This window comes from Leucopleurus acutus, assembly GCF_964270905.1.
Source record: "Leucopleurus acutus genome assembly, chromosome: 16".
Classification (NCBI taxonomy): Eukaryota; Metazoa; Chordata; class Mammalia; order Artiodactyla; family Delphinidae; genus Leucopleurus; species Leucopleurus acutus.
This window is the reverse complement of record NC_139158.1, coordinates 9,710,079-9,730,030: the sequence shown is the minus strand read 5'-3', so window position 1 is coordinate 9,730,030 and position 19,952 is coordinate 9,710,079. Positions and strand designations below refer to the sequence as shown.

At 57.2% G+C, this 19,952-nt stretch overlaps 1 protein-coding gene across 4 annotated transcripts; it reads right to left on the bottom strand.

Annotated features, from left to right (window-relative positions):
• Positions 1–1,124: 1,124 nt before the first annotated feature.
• Positions 1,125–16,018, bottom strand: LAT2 (linker for activation of T cells family member 2). Of its 4 annotated transcripts, none has more exons than XM_082857189.1 (13): positions 15,804–16,018; positions 11,320–11,448; positions 10,818–10,857; positions 7,227–7,270; positions 6,983–7,043; positions 6,718–6,755; positions 6,392–6,427; positions 6,281–6,311; positions 5,663–5,718; positions 4,528–4,590; positions 4,172–4,243; positions 3,595–3,853; positions 1,125–1,403 (listed from the first exon to the last, which is right to left on the bottom strand). In XM_082857189.1, exons 2-12 carry the CDS (start codon positions 11,417–11,419, stop codon positions 3,612–3,614), a joined length of 783 nt encoding a protein of 260 aa, XP_082713315.1. In that variant the 5' UTR covers positions 11,420–11,448; positions 15,804–16,018; the 3' UTR covers positions 1,125–1,403; positions 3,595–3,611. The 4 variants fall into 4 exon arrangements, with proteins under 4 accessions (XP_082713315.1, XP_082713317.1, XP_082713318.1 ...); XM_082857191.1 differs by having other exon boundaries at positions 3,595–3,715; XM_082857192.1 differs by lacking the exon at positions 15,804–16,018 and adding an exon at positions 12,489–12,598.
• Positions 16,019–19,952: the final 3,934 nt, after the last annotated feature.

Below are 19,952 nucleotides of genomic sequence, written 5' to 3'. Positions count from 1 at the left end.
TACAAAAATACCTCGGCATACCTTCCCAATTTTTTGTTTTGTTTTCTGGCGCACGGCTTGCGGGATCTTAGTTCCCCAACCAGGGCTCTCACCCAGGCCCCTGCAGTGAACGCACCGAGTCCTAACCACTGGGCCGCCAGGGGAATTCCCTACCTTCTCACTCTTATTTTTTGTCTGGAGCCTTGGGACCCTTATGAGGCGAAGGGATGCTCGTGCCCATTGTGCAAAGTGAGACCCCAGCTTCCCACACTCAGTGACAGTGGGGCAGGACCCCCTCCCGCTGGAGCCTCACTGCAGCCCCACCACACCTGTGCTCGGGCCTAAGCTGTCCTCTCCACGTCGTGAGGCCAGGACTGCGGGGTGTGAAGAGACAAGTGGCCAACAGCTGTGTTCTAGATGTTTTTTCTTCTAATTTCCTAACTTGCAGCATTAACTTCGTCTCATAGAATCGGTGCAGCATCTGGAAAGAGGGTTGGACTCAGGGACCAAGTTCTTGTCCCCAACCTTCTCTCTCTCTAGGCCTCAGGGTCCCTTTCTATGAAACAAGAAGCCTGACTTTCATTGCCTTAGAAGGTTCTACGTGAAGCAGGGAAAGCAGACGGGAGAATCGCTGCCCTTGAACTGGAACGGTTTATTGAGATATTTCGGTTGGAGGAGGCATTTTGTTTCCCTGACTCTGGCTTCTCTGACTCAGAAGGTCCCTTGGACCCCGTCCTTCCCATGAGACGGTCCTGTTTCTGCCCGATCAGCTGAGGCTCCAGGCCACTCCACTCCGCCTGCCCCTTCCCCAGAACCGTGACGTGCTCTGTCCACAGCAGACACTCCTGCTGAAGGGTCATGAAGGTGGCCGTGGCCTCATCTCTGATTTCGGTCAACAGAGGGCCAAAGAAAGGAGCGCCAAGGCTCCCCGTAACTCTGCTGAAGTTAAGTACGTGTAATGCTTACAGGAGACAAGATGGACACAACCTCTACTCTGAAACGCAGAATATTAAATACAACTCCACCTATATAAATTAACTGTACAAGCCTATCCACCACGCACAAGAATCCCAGCAACCAACATTAGTAAGCAATTTGGGATCAAAATCCAAAGCAAAAAAGGACACGAACACCCATGTAGTATGATGTTTTAAATGCGGTTAAGGGGATGCGACTGCCCTGAGTCCTGGGCGTCTGACCACAGCGGGAGCTGCCCTCGGCCCCAGGCTCCTGCCTTGCCCGTGGGAGCCGGTCAGAGGGCGGCTCCATGCGTAACTGTCCTTTCCCGGGCTGGGTACCCCGTGGCCGGCTGGCTGGTCCTCAGGGTGCATTGGTGCCCCTCCCAGGCGTAGCCGTAGGGGGTCTAGAAGTTGAGCAGCTCTGGAGAAGGGACCCTGGGGAGGCAGTATATGGTTCCCTGGCTCCTTCAATGAAAAGGAAAAGTATTTGTTAAAGAGGGAAAGGTTTGCCTGGCCTGACGCTTTGTCCCCTCATCCCCGGAGCAGCCGGCACGGGTTGGGGAGGATGCACATTGGTCAGAGTCCAGTGAGCAGAGAACCCGCCGTCAAGCAGCCTTAAGCATGTTTCTTATTCCAGGAGCGTCTGCTTTTTGTTTGAAATCCTGACTGCTCGGTTCTGGCCGAGGCCCGAGTTATTCTGACGTGCCTTGGGTGCAGGAACACCCTCTGCACAGCAGCTGGCGGCTTTCCCCCGCACGTGTCCTGGGACCAGTACCATTAAGCTGCGTCCTCTCCCCTCGAACCCCGAAGGGACCTGACGGGTATTGGGCCCTAACTCCACTCCGCCTTTCCCCTTGCCTGGCAGCCCTTCCACCTGCTAGAATATAGGGATTGGGCCTCTGCAGTCCTGTCGGGCTGCTGTGGGCCCCAGCCCGTGGAGTTCAGTCCCTTCTGTGTGCGGGGTCCCGGGTGTAAATTCCAGCCAGCTGTAGCCGACCCAGACTCGAACCTCCCGTATCGTTTGTCAGCGTACAACATACTCTTAGTTTCTTTCGTCTGAAGAACCTGCACAGCCTCTCCACTCCTGCCTGTCCCTGAATCCAGGCGCAGATCTCTAACTGCCCATTTCATACATCCTCCTGCACGGCATCTCCAATTTAACAGGCCCAGAAATAAACCGGCCTTGCCCACAAAACCCGCCCCGCCTGTAGCCTCCCTGATCTCAGTTGCTGGCAGCGATGCCCTCTCATTACTCAGGCAAACCCCTGCAGGCCTCCTCAAGTCCTCGCTCTACTGGGCAGCCAACACGCCGCGCATCAGTGAGCCCCATCGCTCCACAAACAGTCGCTGGATTCCTGCCTGAGCGCACCGGTCTCCCTGCCTCCACCGCGTCCCCTGTATTCATGTCTCTACGCGGAGGCCAGCGATCCTTTAGAAACAAGTCACTCTTCTGTTCCAGACCTTCGCCTGCCCCATCTCAGGAAAACCCAGGTGCTGGCCCTGCACACCTCCCGCCGCCGCCCTCCACCTCTGCCGATGCTCCCCCATCACTCTGCCCACACACATTATCAGACGCAGATTCCTGCCGGGGGTCTTTGCCAGTCCCTCTGCCTGGGTGTCCTTCCTGTCCCCAGAGGGGCGAGGAGCGGAGCTCAGAAAGGCTGCGCTGTCTCCCGGCTTGAATCACGGCACCGCCTCTCCCCACCCCACGTTGCTCCCTGCCCCTTCCCAGGCCTGCAGTCCTAACGCGCTGCATTTCTCTCCTCTTCTCTTCCAGCTGGTTATGTTCTCTCTCTCCCACCAGAACGGAAGTTCTAAGCGGACAGGGATTGTGTGTCTTCTGTTCATCACTGTGTCCCCAGCCCCTAAGGCAGGACTTGCCCCTGGCAGGGGCCCTCTAGCTACTGGGTGAATGAATGAACCCCGGGCTCTGCCCGCTGGGCTTAAACTGCTACCACCGATCCTGCTGCTCGTTCTCAAATGGCCCAGACCGGCCGCCCGCTGAGAGGACTGCCCGTGTCCCCCACATCGGGACCTGCTCCCCGTGAGGCAGGGCCTGGGCTCCGACATCTGAGCGCCTGGGGGACCGTTCCCTCCTCCACTCACTCTAAGTGGGACCTCGGGCAGGTGGCTTGTCCACTCTGAGCCTTGGGGGCGCCAAGAGACGGTGTGTGTGAGCGCTTGGCACCATTTCCTCCCGATCCCGCCCCATCCCTGAGTCCAACTGGTCCTGCTTTCCATGCAATGCCTTGTGCGTGTTGTCAAGACACAGGTCCCAGTAGCTGCGGGTTGCAAGCGAGGAAACGGGTCGAGGGAGGTGAAGTCTCTCGCCCAAGGTTGCAGAGGCCCACCCAGAGCCCACCTTCTCACCCCACGACTCACCAGCCTGCCCTGCCTGACACCCCCTGGGCCTGAGACTTTGTGTCCACCGTGGGTCTGTCACCTCCCCACACCAGCCACAGGAGCGGGGGGTGGGCAGGGACCGCTCGGGAGGCCCAGCACCCAGGGCGGCGTCCCAGCGCCCCGAGGAACCACCCCATTTCAGCATCCGTGGGTGCTGCCCCATGGTCCCTGCTGTGGCTCCTCCCGCCCCAGCTCTGCTTCTCCCTGGGAGCGCAGCCCCTTAGGCCCGTGCGGCCCCCACCCTGGACCGTACCTTCCTCCAGGGCTTCTCTAGGCTCTGGTGGCTGCCACGTCCCCATTCACGTAATCGGGCTCCCCGTCGTCCTCGTCTGGGCTTCCTACCGGGTAGGGAGGTGCTCCCCTCGGGACCGGCTCTGCGACCCGCGGGCACATGGTCAGAGGGTTCACACGCACAGGCCCAGCCCTGTTCCCGCCACCACACCGCCCGCAGGAAAGGCTCCACTGGATGGTGTGTCTGTCCCGTCCTCTCTGGGATTTGCCAGAGGTGTGTCCTGCGGGGAGCAGGGCGAGTGCGATGCCGTGCGTGCGGCTGGATGGGCAGCCGGCCAGGAGGACCCAACCTCAGGAGGCCATGGTGTTGCTGAGGGGGTTCCTGGCACAGTTCGAGCCTCTGCAGCCGCTGATGTGCCAGAAGCTTTGCTGTGGAATCAGCTGGACTGGCCGTAGGGGAGCCCACCCGGCCTTGCCCTCCCAGCCAGATCCCCTAAGCTCCCCTCTCTCCCCCTCCCCTCGACTGTCTGTCCCAGGCCTGGCCCCTCTGAGCCTGCTGAAGGTGACCATTTGGAAGCACCGGGGCTCCGGCCACATACCCACGACTCTCCTGGACTCCCGCCACTGCCGGATGGATGCTGAGTTCTGATAACCCTCAGACTCCTCGTCCCCTGCAGGGAGAACACCGGGGGAGGGGCTGGCAGAGGGGCAGCCACCATGGCCAGCCCTTAGGCCAGAGAGGTGCCACGTCCACCCCTCCAGAGGGGCAGCCTGTGTCCTCGTGCTGGGCAGGCCCCTCGAGGGAGGGAGGGAGAGTCCAGGACTGATGGGGACTCCTCCCGCACACAGGGTCTGATATTGGTGAACCGTGCAGCGGGGACTTCAGAGCTCAGCGGGGCAGGCGGGCCTGGCCTAGCAGGGCCTCCCTGCCCTGCTCCGGGGAGGGCAGCCTCACCTGATTCGGTTTTCTTTGGCTCACAGATGAGCACGTTCTCATAGGAATTGGTGTCATCTTCATCTGCCAGGGAGAGAGGAGAGGGCGCCGGATGCTGGTGGGCCCTGCCCGACAGGCCTGGCCCTTCCTCTCTCCCTCTGTCTCATCAAGCCCCCAGCCCTCTGGGTCCCCCGGGGCCTCGAACATTCTCCTGGACAAGCTTCTTAATGGGTGCTGGCCTGGCTCCAGCAGCCTCCACCCTGGGCTCCTTCTCTGTCTTCCCCTGAATGCCCTGGGGAGGGGAGATTAGGGGGTGTGGGGGGGTGCAATCAGGCCCACGAGGGACAGTCGGAGAAGGGAGGCCCATCTCTATGGGGCAAAGAGGGGCAGGGAGAGCCGCTGGGGGCCCAGGGGACAGGAACCTGCCTAACCCTTCAGGCAGTGGGGTGGGCTGAGGGTCCTTTGTCCGGGGGCCTAGGCTGGTTGTGGCATATCAGAGCCTGGTACCCCGGTATTCCCCCCCACCCCCCAACGGGGAAGCTGAGCTCTAAACGCCACCCCACCCTGCGTCCATCTGTGTCGAAGAGGCTCTGAGAAGTGAGGGCCTCTCCCCAATTTAGAAACGCAGCGGGGAGAAAAGGACCCCCCCACCTCTCACCCCAGCCCGGCCCAGGCAGGAGCCCAGCCCTGTGCACCTCTCAGCAGGCACTGCCCACCCTCAGTTCTCAGTTTCTGTAGAGCAAAGGTGTTAGGAGCACCTTTGCTCTTCACAAAGGGTGCCAGTATCCTCGGAGCCTGGAGGGCTCAGCGTTTGTCAACAAGGCTGACCGGTCCAGGGCCTTCCTTCAAGGTCCCCTGTGTGCCCAGCCTTGAGAGGGGCCTGGATGACAAGCGGACCAGCCTGCCCCCTGCCCCTGCCCTCAGCTCCCCTTCTGGCTCCCCTACCCCCTCTTCCCGCCCATCCCTTCCCTCCTTCCCTCCACAGGGCCAGCCTCCCCCAGGTCCCCCCGCCCAGCCTCCTCCAGCCACCTAAACCTAGGCCTGGCCTCCTGCTTTACATCCTCCCGCCACCTCTGGCCCCGCCCCGGGGGTGTGACTTCTGAAGCTGCGCTCCCAGGCCACGCCTCCCTCTCCCCTTCATCGACCTTTGCCTCACCTTCCGGGGGCTTCTGGAACCGCCCACTATCGAAATAGTCCGTGGCGAAGGGGTGTCTGGCAAGAAAACATAGACACAGCACCAACTGCTGGGCAGGCCCATGGTCGGGCCGGGAGCTTCCTGGGCAGGCAGACGGCTCCGGCCGTCACTGCCCCCAGAGCCTGCGGGGGGCCCTGCCAGGGTCTCCCCCGATCCTCCCACCCTGCTTCCCTGCACCCCTGAGCTGCCCTGGCTCCAGCCACCTCACCGTGTGGCCTTATGCAAGTTACCTCCTGCCCTGGGCCTCAGTTTGCCCAACTGTGAGATGAGGAGACGTCCTGGGGGCCCTTCCTATCTGAGGGTCGGTGGAACTCGTCTCTGACCGGGTGGTGCAGGATGAGGTCCCCCAACGGTCTCCCCCACCCCCAAACAGAGCAGGGCTCCTTCCTGTCCCTGTCCTCAGCCCCCCCAAAGCTACGGTCATCTGAGGGAAACAGAGCTACGGAGAGCCTGCCTGGGCCAGTGGGTTCCAGGGCAGGAGGCCTTTCTCACGTAAGGAGGCTGCGGGCAGGGCGGGCAGGGCGGGCAGGGCGGGCAGCGGGGCGAGGGGGTGGCCAGGGCCCGGAGAAGCCCGCTCACATGTAGGATGCATCTGATGTGCGTCTACTTCCTGCAGGAGGAGGCGAGAGTCAGGCCTGAGCGCGGGCTGTATGCCCCACTGCGGCCCCCTCCTCCATGGAGCCCACCTACCTTTGCTGAAGTTCTGGTACCTGGAGGATGAAGACTCTGGAAGAAAGGCCAGGCCTGTTGGGTTGACTCAATGCTGGTTCCCCAGCCCCCGCCCCCTCCCAGCTGTGACCACCGGAGGAAGAAGCCTAGGTGTTTCCAATCTTCACGCCCTCACACCTGCTCTCCGTCCCCTCCCCCTGCTGGGCCAGCCCCGTCGGGCCTCCCAGCCCAGCTCACAGCATCTCTCCTCTGGGAAGGCTTCCTGCTCAGTACCTGTCCCACCAGGTATTCACCTGTCTCCGTCCCACCTCGCCCCTGCCCCCAACCCTGTGTCCCAGGGCACTCACCCTCGAGGCTGGGGGAGAACTGCAGCAGCTTGTCCTTCCTGCACAGGAGTGGGGCAGAGGCTAAGGAGGGGCTGGGAGAAGGCCCCGGGTTTCCTGGGGGTCTGGAGGCCACAGTCCCACAGCCCCCCGGTAGGGCCCTCAGAATCAGAACTGGGGCTCTGACGTCCGAGGAAGGAGCAAGGTCTTGGCCTGGGCTCAGCCAGGTGGGGACCCTGGGGCCCACCTCATTGCCTCCCGTGGGGCTGGGACAGGGGCTCCTTCCTACCTTGCTGATGCCGCGTTGGAGGCCGTGTCCACCAGGGGCCCTGGCCAGGCCTCCCTGACCACTGCAAAGGTTGACGGGGTGTTGGCTGGGCCCCCAGGCCAGCTGCCCAGCACAGCCCCCTCACCCCATCACCCCACTAGATCAGGCCTGGCCACAGCCTCAGAACAATGGGGACGAAAGGGACTTTGATGTGGACACTCCCAATCCCGAGCCCAGTCCTGGACCCTTCTGTCTGGGGACTCACGGGTATAGGTCCGGGCCACTGCAAAGTTCTGCTGATTCTCTTGCCTGGAAACACATGGAGCTGTGCTGAGCCAGGGCCTGGCCTCCCACAGCCCCAGGGACAGAGGGGCAGGACAGACGGACAGGGAGGGACAGACCAGGGCGAGAGTGAGGAGGGGCTGCCAGCCCCCCAGGACTCAGATCCAGGGCTTCCTGATGCACCCCTTCTCTAGAGTGCTTCCCTGCCTGCCCACCTCGCGCCCACACTTCTCACATGGCCCTGCGCTGGAGCCAGCTGCCAGCCAAACATATGCCCCCACAGAGCCTCCCCAGGACCCCTGGAGATGCCCAGGAGAGTCTGTGGGCAGGGCTGGGGCAGCTGCTCAGGGACCTGGCAGTGACGTCAGCCAGGAGCAACAAAGAGGCTGCTCCCACCACCTGCCATCCCAGGAGTGTTTAACGTTCCTAAGAGAGCACGGTCCTCTTAAGTTGTTCACACACGCCATTTACTCCCCAGTACCTGATGAGGCAACTTCAAGGCTTAGCAGACACATCCAGGTATCTAACCATCACCTTCTTCCTTTGAAACAGAACCCTGATCTTCATTTAGACAGCCACATACCCATCCAAAGGACTGTATTTCCCAATAAATGGGACTACCTCAAACTAGAAACCTTCTGCTCAACAAAGGAAATCATCGACAAAACAAAAAGACAACGTACCGATTGGGAGAAGGTATTTGCAAATGATGTATCCAATACGGGGTTAATACCCCTTATAATATAATATATAATTAACTCAACAACAAAAAAACAACCTGATTAAAAAATGGGCAGAGGAACTGAATAGACACTTTTCCAAAGAAGACATACAGATGGCCAACAGACACGTGAAAAGCTGCTCACCATCACTAATTATGAGGGAAATAAATGCAAATCAGAACCGTGATGAAGTAACACCTCACACCTGTTAGAACGACTGTTATCAAAAAGACAAGAAATAACAAGGGTTGGTGAGGATGTGGAGGAAAGGAAACCCTTGGGCACTGTTGAGGGGAATGGAAATTGGTGCAGCCACTATAAACACAGTATAGAGATTCCTCAAAAAACTAATAGAGCTACCATATGAGCCAGCAATCCCACTCCTGGGTATTTATCTAAAGAATACAAAATAACTAATTTGAAAAGATATATGCACCCGTATGTTCATTGCAGCACTATTTACAATAGTCAAGACATGGAAACAACTTAGGTGCCCATCAACAGATGAATGGATAAAGAGGATGTGGTATATATACACACTGGAATACGATTCAGCCATAAAAAAGACGAAACCTTGCCATTTGTGACAACATGGATGGACCTTGAGGGAATTATGCTAAGTAAAATAAGTCAAACAGAGAAAGAAAAATTCTGTATGATTTCATTCATATGTGGAATATAAAAAAGAAACAAACAAAAAAGCCCAAAATAAATGAACAAACCAAACAAAAACAAACACATAGATACAGAGAACAGAATAGTGGTTACCTGTGGTTACCAGGGGTGGGGAGAGCAAAATGGGTGAAGGGATAGATGGAAACTAAATTTTTGTTGGTGAGCTCAATGTAGGGTATACAGAAGTAGAAATATAATGTCGTACACATGAAACTTATATAATGTTATAAAACAGTGTTACCTCAATTTTTAATAAAAGGCTATATTTCCCAGCCTCCCTTGCATTTATGTGTGACCATATAATTCTGGTTAATGACATGCAAAGCCAAGGTTGTTGGGCTTTCAGGAAAACTCCTTTAAGGAGGCACTGCTAACTGGGATGCCCCATTTCTGTCCTTCTCCTTCATTCTTACTACTTACTGCCTGGAAGGCAGAGATGAGGGCTGGAGCTCTAGCTGCCACTTTGGACCATGAAATGCCCTGGGGAATGAAAGCCACTGCTAAGGATAGTGGATCAGATTAGCTAATCATTAAACCATTTTGGGTTCCTCCCCTGGACCAGAATGGTGACCTGCCCCAGCCTTCCAGCCTGGGGGTCAGAGTGATCTGATTTAGGAATGATGCCCTAAAACCACAGAAGAGAGTCAGGCATGGCTTCCCAGAGGAAATGAAGCAGGAGCTGGGCCTGGCACACACAGGCTGATAGGACTGAACCCAAGTGAGGTGGGGAGAGCCCAAGTCTCCCCTCCCAGCTCCTCCCACTTAGGCCTAGTTTTCCCACCTCCCACGTGAGGAGGTTTAACTTGTGCCTCTGACTATCTTCGGTTCTAAGATTAATCAGGGGCCTGGAGTGGGCAGGGACTAAGGGAGGAGGGGAGAGGGAAGATACTGAGGAACTTGCCCTGGGGCAGGGGTGTGGGTGGACACTAGGGGAGCCCAGCCCAGCCCTGGTGGAGGTTATGGGCTGGTGAGCCAGAGGACCAAGTGGCCCCAAAAGCCTTGGAAAGTCCAGCCCCGGCCCCAGGAGTGGGCATGGATGGGAAAATTCTATTTTCAAATCTCTGTGGTTTTTCAGTTGCAAAAGGAAATGAGAGAGGGTGTGTGTGTGAGTTTGTATGTGAGTGCCTGCCCAGGCGTGCAAGCGAGTGCCGTGCGTGTGAGAAGTGCACGCATGAGCGAGTGCTGGGGGAGCCTGTGGGTGCGAGTGGGCATGCAGGCCTGTGCACGTGTGTGCACGCGGGTCTCAGAGCCCTCCACCAGGCACTGTAAGGACACCACTGGCTGCTGCCCTCCTGCCTCGAGTTGTTCTTGGGTTGCCCCCCGATCTGCAGTGCCCAGCACTGCTGACCCTCCCACGGCTCACAGAACGGCCAGCCTGTCCCCAAGGTGCCTGGAACTCCCTCCTGCCCAGGTCCTGCAACTCTGCCTGGGGTCAGTGGCCCCGTTTCATCTCACCCCCACTGCCCTGCTTCCAGCTCTCCCGTGGCTCCCTTTGGCCCTTAGGACAAAGGCCAAGGTCTCTCTCCACAGTCAAGACTCTTCTTTCTCCGCATTCAGCTGATCTCTCTCAAGACATGCTCACAGCGACCACCTCATCCCCAAGACAGTGTCCACCCCGGCCCGACATCGGCAAATGCCCACACCATTTCCTCTCTCTCTGGATGTCCCCTTTCGCCTTCTTTCTCTCTTAAAATCCCTCCCGCCTCCTCCAGGAGGCCTTCCCTGGTCCCCCAAGTTTCACACCCATATCCTCCCCTGAGGTCCTTTAGTGTTTTCCAGGGGAGACTCGGACACAGCGCCCGGTCTCTGTTCCCCTCACTGCCCCGGGAGGGTGGGATTCCTCTGTCGACCTCCAGCACCGGCACAGCACGCTCCCCAGGGCTGGGGTCACTGCGGGGATTTCTGGAGATGCTCCTGGGCTAGCTGGAGAGTGGCATCCCCTCCTCCCCTCCTGTGGCATCCCCAGCCCTCCCCGACCAGGCTGGGGCCAGGTCCGAACAGCCCCTGGGCACCCCCTCGCCCTCCCCTAACTGCTTAGAACCCACTAGAGCCCGGCACGGAGGAGGTGTGAGTGAAGGGTTAGGGGTGGGGCGTGGCGGTGCCCGAGGGGATGCCCACATGGACACCCATGCCCAGGGCACACAGTGTCACCGTGCTGGGGACACTGAGACACTCACAGGCTCCTCTGCTCATAGATTTTCTCGGACCTCTTTGCACCTGCAAGAACAGGACCAGATTAGCAAGCGTCCCGGGGCCAGGTGGGAACTGAGATCTGAGGCCCAACCATCGTGTCTCCCCTGTGCCCTGTGCAGGCCTCAGACCGGACGTGCGGGCTAAGCCACCGATCACTGGGGGCCACCTGACACTGGCAGGGGTTGCTCACCATTTATTTAGGAACGCGGAGCGTGGAGAAGGCGGACGCAGGCAGCCCAGCCCCCCTCCCCACGCTTGTCCAGCGCAGTCCATCGGCCCCAGACACACGCCCTTGACCCAGCAGAACCAAAGCCCCCAGCGAGCCAGACCCATTGTCTTCAGAGGAGAAACCCAGGCCCCTGGGGTTCACTTCTGCCTCCTGAGGCTTATCTGACTGCCCCTTCCGACTGCAGCCAGGTCTGGGCCTGAGTGGCTTGCTGGGTACACCGCACGCCCCTCCCTCGCACCTGTGACCCCAGCCTTTACCTGCACGGGGGGAGCAGCGCACACACAGGCCGGCCGCCGCCCCCAGCAGCAGCAGCAGTAGGGCCGCCCCCGACCACAGCAGCTCCGTGTCCGCGCTCATGTCCACTCCTGGCCACTCTTCCTGCAGGGCTGCAACGTGGGGGCACTGTGAGCTGGGGTGGAGGCTGCAGGGCCGCCCCCTCCAGGAACCCCAGGTTTCTGGCCCCCACTGTCCCCTGCCAACCCCACAGCTGAGCCCAGCATCACCTCCCCTGCCTGCTCTGGGACCAGGCAGGGACAGAACCAGCCCTGTTCCCCCATCTGACCCCCAACCTGCACCCCGGGCTCCCAGGGCCATCATCAACTCTTGGTTAAGTGCTGGAAGGTTCTGGAGACCCGCCAGACAGCACCACATGTATGTGCACACTCCCACACACGTCTTCGCTTACCCCCCAACTGCCCGTTGAGGGAGAGGCTCGAGCCATTTCACAAACAGAAAAACAAAAGCCAGAGATCCCACAGCTGCTAAGGGGAAAAACAGGATTTGAACTCCAGCCTCCAGACCGTAACTCTGGCTCCGCCCACTGCATCCTGTTGCCTCCTGCCAGCCAACCTCAGAGTCCATGGCCCCTTCTGCCTGGGAGCCCCTGGCAGCCCCCATCCACCCTTGGGTGGTTCTCCGCTCCCACCCATGGCCTCTGGGGAAGCTGGGGGTGGGATTTCCATTCCTAAAACACCCATCTGCCCAGATTCCTCCTGCCCTGGGTGATGGAAGGAGGGAGGTCAGGAAGGCTTCCTGGAGGAGGTGGGCCTGAGACCAGGAGGGGAAGCAGGGCGCCTGGGCAGATGGACCTTGGTGGCTGGTGGTGGGATGTGCTGGGAGGTGGGGCTAAAAGGCTGCTTCTTGGTCAGTGGCCGGTCCCAGCCTCGGGGCCCCGCTGTGACTGCCAGGCCTCAGCAAAGCCACAGGCACCCACACAGGAGGGCCTGGTGAGTACAGCCCTCTTGAGGGGCCCTCCAAGGAGAATCATTACAACTATAAAGAGACTCAGCTCCCCCCTTGCAAATGCCAGTGACAGAGCTGAGGGCAACCAGGGGTCCTGAGAGGGCAGTGCCCCGTGGTGGGCACGTGGAGCCCACGCTACTGAGTGTCCCCTCGGTGAACACCTGTTCCTCCTGCCACGGCCCACCTGGGAGGAGGCTTCTCCCTGCTTCCCAGCTGGGGAAAGCAAGGCTTGGGGAGACCTGAGCTCTGTGCTGCCCGCCTCCTGCTCCGGGCTCCCCAGAGGCCTGCACTGCACCCAGCCGTCCCCCTCGCCGCTCTGAGCTTCCTGATTCCCTGTGGCAAAGATGACAAGGAATCTCCGTGCAGGGCTGAGCCCCAGTCAGGGGCCCGTCATGAAGAAGTCACCTCTCCTTCCCCCAAACTCCAAGTGAGTCAGCGGAAACATGACCATTCCCAAACCTCATGACCCAGCGGCCTCCACACAAGGAGAGAGGATGACCTGATCACCCCAGGAGGTTGTCCGAGGGGATCTATGAGCCTGGGCACTGCCCTCCCAGGCCGCATACCCTCCTCCCTCCCCCCCACCTCGTTCTGCCCCGGGGCTGCCTCCCTCCCGGGCCTCCAGCCAAGGCCCAAGTCCATCTCAGGCTGGTGAGGTTGGGAGCATCTGGCCTTGAAGCAGGGAAGCTTGCCTGTGCCTCGGGGTCTCTTGGCGTCAGTTTTCTCATCTATAAGACTGGGATCAACCCAGGCCGTTCCTCAAAGAGTCGTTGGGTGGACAAGCACGTCCAGCCTGGATCACGGTTGGGGTTTCCGGAAGAGAAACTTGCTGAGGGTGTTATTTCCAGCTGGCTGGTCTGGACAGTTCCCTTGGGCTCCCACCCTTGACGTCTTTGTCCTTTGGTCAAGACAGAGACTCTTTCTGCCCCAGAGGAGGTTCAGGCACAGACACATGGGAGGGTTGCACCCATGGGGCAATGGTCCAGCACTGGCCACTGCCGGGGTCTGCTTAAGACCCCAGGTTCAAGTCCACACTCTCAGCTTGGCATTCAAGGCCCTGGGACCTGGGCTGCTGACCTCTGCTGCCCTCCCTCCCAGAGGACCCCGACCATCAGAAAGCCCTCTTGCTTCCTGGCCCTGCAGACGCTCGGGATGCCCCCAGCCCTGGTCCATCTCCACCGACCTGGCACCGGGTGAGGGAAGGGAGGGGAGCATGAGAACAGAAATTCTGCCCCAGCTGTTGAATCCCAGTGTCACCAGCCTTCGGTCACCCCTCTGTTAAACGAGGGAAAGAATGACACTTAACACTCAGGTTGCCATCTGAGGCCCAGCATTGAGAGGATGCCTGTAAGGTGCTAGTGCCGGCCGGTGGGGCATGGTTGCCTGTGATCACTGTGACTTGCCATCATCACGGTCCCTGTGGGATGGGAAGAGACAGCCGCATCCTGTCGGGGCCAGAGCTGGCTGGATGGCCCGCACTGAGCAGTGTGGGTCAACCCTACCTGAAGCCCTCCCTGCCGGGTCCCCCAGACATGCAGGCCTGAGCCCCCCCTCTACTGCACCATGCAAGGCATCGTGGTGGGACCCTGGGAGGGGCTGGGATCTGAAGGAGAGCAGCGCTGTTGCCCCAGCCCTTCGGTTGTCACAGACGCGGGTAGCATCACCTTGGAGATGCCAGCTCCTTTCTTCCAAGGGAGGAGAGGGAGGCCCAGAGAGGTGAGTATTCTGCCCAAGGTCACACAGCTGACTAGTCACAGAACCAAGATCTACACCCAGGGCAGGCTGACTCCAAGGCCTACACTCCTTTACGTAAATCCTTTCTTATATTATATATATATATATATATATATATATATATATATATATATATTTGCTTATATTACATTTTTAAGAATCATGCAATATTTTTTAAAAGAGAGGCTCATTTGAGGAAAACTCTGTGGCTGCCCCCCAGACTGAATCAATCTGTCCTCTCTCCTTGCTTTCCCAACCAGGCCTGAGAACAAGTGGGGCAGGGGAGGGCGGAGGGAGAGGGGCTGGGCCCCTGGCGCAGGCAGGCCCGGCAGCCCCAGGAGGGCCCCAAGGGGCCAGATAGGGCTGAGTCGGGTGGGGAGGGGAGGGGAGGCCACCACAGCCCGTGGCCTGCAGGCCAAAATAGCAGAAAGGGAAGTGGGCAGTTTTCATATGAACAAGTTTTGCAACAAGCTGACGGCGGAAAAGCTCTCAGGGCTGGGCTGAGCAACCCTCTGCACACAGCCTCTCACCCTGAAAGGCCCTTGGCAACCCTGCTGCCCAGCCTCCCAGCCCTCCTCATGTAGTACATGTGGAAACTGAGGCCCACCAGGGCCGAAGGTCAGGCTGCGGGGGTAGGGGTGGACCCAGAGGTCCCCGTCCGACCCCTGGAAAGGCTTATCGGCTGGGCTCTGCTCCGTTTTCCCAAATAACCTTGGCCTTCAGATGAGGCTGACCGAGAGGTCTCTAATGGAGGCTCTTATGCTCAGGCGGCCAGGGTAGGGACCGGGTGCGGGATGGTGAAGGCCAGGGCCACCCGTAGGCAGAGCAGGGTGCCAAGAGCACCCCAGGTCATTTGTAGAGACGTGGATGCATCTGGAGACTGTCACACAGAGCGAAGTAAGTCAGAAAGAGAAAAACAAATATCGTATATTAACGCATATATGCAGAACCTAGAAAAATGGTACAGGTGAACCGGTCTGCAGGGTAGAAATAGAGACACAGATGTAGAGAACAAACATATGGACACCAAGGGGGGAAAGCGGTGGTGGTGGTGGTGGTGGGATGAATTGGGAGATTGGGATTGACATGTATACACTGATGTGGATAAAATGGATAACTAATAAGAACCTGCTGTATAAAAAAATAAATAAAATAGAATTTAAAAAAACAAACAAAGAGCACCCCAGGGCCTACAGTTTCTCAGCCCCCCAGCAGAGAGCTGGTGGCCAGCCTGGGGGCTGGGTGGGGTGGCCGGGACAGCTTCTTCCTCCAGGCCAGGGGCAGGACCTGGCTCTGCTTATCTGTAGCATCTCTCCCATCCTCCCACAGCCCTGGGGCAGGGTTGTTACAGCCCCATTCTACAGATGAAGAAACCAAGGCTCACGGGTCTGGGCCTGCGGAGCTGCTGTCCTCGACCCTCACCGGACTCTGGAAGTGATGGAACCCGCCCTGGGGGGCTTCCCAGGGCTGTGCAGGCTGGGCCGGGGAAGGCGGGGTGGGAGAGGGGCCAGAGCCCCAGAATCAGCTGCCCCTCTAGTGCCACAGGGTCTGGGGCGAGGGCTTGCTAGCTGGGGGCGCCAGGACAGGGCTGGGGCCAAGGGAGGGGGTGCCGGGCATCCCGGCTTCTTTCCAGCCCACCCGCCGGGCAGCCAAGCGCTCCTGCTGGGCCAGCAGGGCCACTCCCAACCCCGTGGGGTGTCGGGGGGACAGCCTCAGGACCCCTGCCTTGGGGGCCAGGCTCCAGGCACCCCTGGAAAAGGCTTACCTGAGAGCGGGGGGCTCCTCACTGCGGCCACCTCATCCTGAGCCCACACACCTGCCTGATCCGATGTCAGTGCCACAGACACTGGCAGGCAGGATGCAAGGCGGCGAGCTTCCTGTCAGCCACTGAATCATCCCTCATACATCCGCTGCTCTGCCGGACAGGCTCTGCTCTTAACAGACAGAGGCAGAGAGACAGACAAACAGACAGAGACAGAGAGACAGAGAGGCACACACAAACAGGCACAGAGAGAAAAGAAAGACACGGACACACAAACACACACAAAATTCACACTAAATACACACACACAAACACGTCTCACAAAGAGGAAGTGACACACACTGCGGGACAGGGACAAAGGGAACGAAATGGGGGAGCGCACACAGACACACACGGGCAGCGAGAGAGTAGGAAGACACGGAGAGACACACTGAAAACACACACACACACACACACACACACACACACACACACATAGAAATACACGTCCACAATGAAAAACCACACACACACAGATATACGTGCAGGGAGAGAATGAGAAACACAGATACAGATACACACACACACACACACACACACACACACAACATCGGATGTGGGTGGATGGGCACAGACAGACATATATCAGGGCAGACATCACAAACGAATGGGCAGAGACAAAGACAGATGGACAAAGGAGTGGACAGTCCCTGGCAGCAGAGGAAGGGACCAAGCTGAAGGACAGAAGGAAGGACAACCATGACTCCTCTGCCAGGCCTGGGAGCCTCCACACACCCATTTTCCAGATGAGGCTCACAGAGGCGTGCAGCCAGCCAGGGGGGCTAGAGCTCAGCCCCCACTCCCTCCACCTGCTGCCCTGGTGCCTGGGCCCTTCCCTCAGAGGTGAGGATGGCGCTAGAGAGACAGGTACGCCGCACGCACGCAGCAAAAATGTTCCCCAGTGCCTCCCGTTACTGGCCATTAAATAACTTGCCCAAGGCCGCTGAACTCTTAGTGGCGCCCCATCAGCTAGAGACCAGGAAGTCCACAGGGGTCACCCCAACCCCCATCTGTCTGGCATCCCAGAGCCTGGGCTCCCCAGCTCTGGGCCCCTCTCTGCTGGGACAAGGTTTTTCTTTCAGCCCCAGTCCAGGGTCCACAGGCTTCCCAGACCCAGCCAGGCGACAGCGGAAGTGCCGCCAGGAAGCCCAGCGGCAACCAAAAGAGAAATGCAAGGGCTGGGCGCCCGCTGCTGCCCCCCGCGGGGGAGAAGGGTGGTGCAGGGACTGGAGCTTATGGGAGAGCCCGTGGGCCCTGAGCATCAACAGCAATCCTCATCCCCGCAAGTGGTGGCGCCAGGACTAAAGCCAACATCACGTGACTCCCAAGCCTGAGAATCACTGCTGCCTCCCTCATCCCACGTGGGGCAGTGCTACGTTTAAGTCCCACGGCAACTCTTGGAGGGAGACCTTACTTTTCTTATACAGGTGAGCTGACTGAGGCTCAGAGGCTAAGCTGGATTTGAACCCATACTCCAAAGCCTCCAAAGCCTGTCATCTTTTCACCACCCTTGAGCGCAGGTGCTCTCTGGGACCGCCTGCCTGGCTTCTCCTCACCCACTGGGACAAGCCTGTGTTGGTTTCCATCCAACCCTGGACTGGGTACCTGCCCAGGGTTTCCTGCCCGCAGAGACGGACAGAAGCTCCAACATGTCCAGTGGGAATGGCGCTCTGTTCTACATGCTGGCTTCTGTCACGGCCTTAGCGATGGCAGATGCTGGAGAAGTGACCGCCAACCACCGGCAAAGTCTCAGGGCCCATCTACAGTGGCACCTAGGAGCCCTCTTGCACCCTCTCTGAGCCCATTTTCCATCTATAAAAACAGGGGCCTGTTGGGCTTCCCTGGTGGTGCAGTGGTTGAGAATCTGCCTGCTAATGCAGGGGACACGGGTTCGAGCCCTGGTCTGGGAGGATCTCACCTGCCGCGGAGCAACTACACCCACGAGCCACAACTACTGAGCCTGCGCATCTAGAGCCCGTGCTCCGCAACAAAGGAGGCCGCGATAGTGAGAGACCCGCGCACCGCGATAAAGAGTGGCCCCCGCTTGCCACAACTAGAGAAAGCCCTCGCACAGAAACGAAGACCCTACACAGCACAAAATAAATAAATTAAATAAATAAAGTTACTCAAAAAACAAAAAACAGGGCCCTGTCAACCTAAAGACCCTTTTTGGGCTTGAGTGGAAGGAGGATCCTGCCCCCTTTCGGGCAATTCTCAAATTCCTCCAAGTTCTATTTCATTTATAGACCAGTTTTCAAAAAAAAAAAAAACAAAAAACCAAAAACCCAAGTTAGACATTTCGTGTCCGGTTGTGTAAACGCTAGTGCACTTGGGTTTTGTTTGTGCTCGCAGCATGTGGAATCCTAGTTCCCTGACCAGGGATCAAACCTGCAACCCCTGCCTTGGAAGTGTGGAGACAACCACTGGCCCACAAGGGAAGTCCCGGGGTTTTTTTATTGTTTTTTTGTTTTCAATTCAATGGTTGCTGGTATATTACATTTTAAAAAGTTGTGACAAAACATATATAGCACAAAAGTTACCACTTTAGCCACTTTTGTGTGCAATTCAGCAGCATTCATTATTCACGTTGTACAGCCATCACCAGTCTATTTTCAAAGTTTTCATCACTCCAAACAGGGCTAATTGGCTTTTCAGCTCACAGCTGAGTGTCAGTTATGTACACGTTACAGAAGCGAGATATCTAGGTAGTCATGCAGCAGTTCTAAGAACTCAACAACTCCAAGGCTGAGAATATTCGGGCATCATACATGCCTTAAAGGCTAGCGTGAAGGGAGGGATTTTCTCCAGAAAAATGCACCTTGAGAAGCATACACAACATTCTAGAAGCCCCTGGAGCCTGTCTATAAAGCTGTCTGCCACCCTCAGCTCTCAAGGTACAGACAAGCATCATTCCTGTCCCTCATCTCCAGCCATTTATGATTTATCTTTGGTCATGACCTCACTACCCAACGGAACCTAGAATATCCTCCCAATTCTTCTGCCTCCCCCGACCTACGTGACTTTTTGGTCATCTATGTGTATTTCTAAAGTGTCTTTTATGTATAAAATTATCATGCTGCGTGGCTGTTACTTCTCTTGGGTACATATCTGGGAGGGGAACTGCTGGGCTAGAGTGTGGGAACATTCAATTTTCAGGTTAATGCTAATTTCCAATGAATATCCACAGCGGCTGTACTCACAGTCTCATTTGTAACATGTTGAGAGACCCACACACTTGCCAGCAACCGGTCTGTCAGGCTTCTTGCCGTGTGGAGGGGTGTAGAAAAGTATTTTCTTTGTAGTCTTGATTTACAGCTCCTTGACTGCTAATGAGGCTGACCATTGTGGGGCCATATTTCCTCTCCTGTGAAATGCCTGTTCACTGTTCACTGTGTTGCTTAGTTTCCTACTGTTTTTCTCTTACAGATCTGCAGGAAATCATCATATACCCTTCATGTATTTTTAGAATGTAATACCTCCGTTTTATCTATATTTTGATACATTACTTTAAAAAAAATCTAGTGAGCATATTCTTACTTTCAAGAATATAACGCATGAGAGACTTCTACCAATTCCGAGGAGTCTTGGTGCTATTTACAGAACCTCTGGGCTACCTGGAAAGCTTCTCTGATCTCCCTCCCTCCCAATCCCGTTTGGAAAGATAAGCTTCTAGGCCAGTAGTTTTATTACCATTTACCTTGTCTCCCACAGTGAACGGAAGAACAGGTACAGGAAACAGATTTTTTCTAAGTGCCTGAACTGAAAACCAAAGAGCCTGCCGCTGCAAAGGAGTGCGCTTCTGTTTGTATATTTAATATTCTACAGTTAGAGTGTGGTTACAGATGGAGGAAGAGATTAGTAGGAGGCTATAATTAAGTACATAGCTTTCATTATTTCGGCTCATTTTCATGACAAAAAACTGCAAAAGGAAAACTCTCAGATACTAGATGTGTTTATAAGCCTGTGAACCTCTCCCAAGCGAGAAAGTAACTCAAATATCTCAATGTTGTTAAAGACTGGCCAAGAAAATGCAAAAGACAGAGCAAAGCTCCTCACCAACAAGGGCAGATGTGGCCAGGCCCAGGCCAGCTGTTCCTGGAAAGAAGCACAAGG

Excerpts from the sequence above, each read along its gene's own strand:
- LAT2 (XM_082857189.1), bottom strand. The coding sequence starts at position 11,419 with ATGAGCGCGGACACGGAGCTGCTGTGGTCGGGGGCGGCCCTACTGCTG. Across the intron at positions 4,591-5,662 it reads GTTCCAGAAGCCCCCGGAAG|ATGAAGATGACACCAATTCC; the intron begins GTGAGGCAAAGG and ends TCTCCCTGGCAG. Across the intron at positions 3,854-4,171 it reads GGAGTCCAGGAGAGTCGTGG|GACACACCTCTGGCAAATCC; the intron begins GTATGTGGCCGG and ends TGCTCCCCGCAG.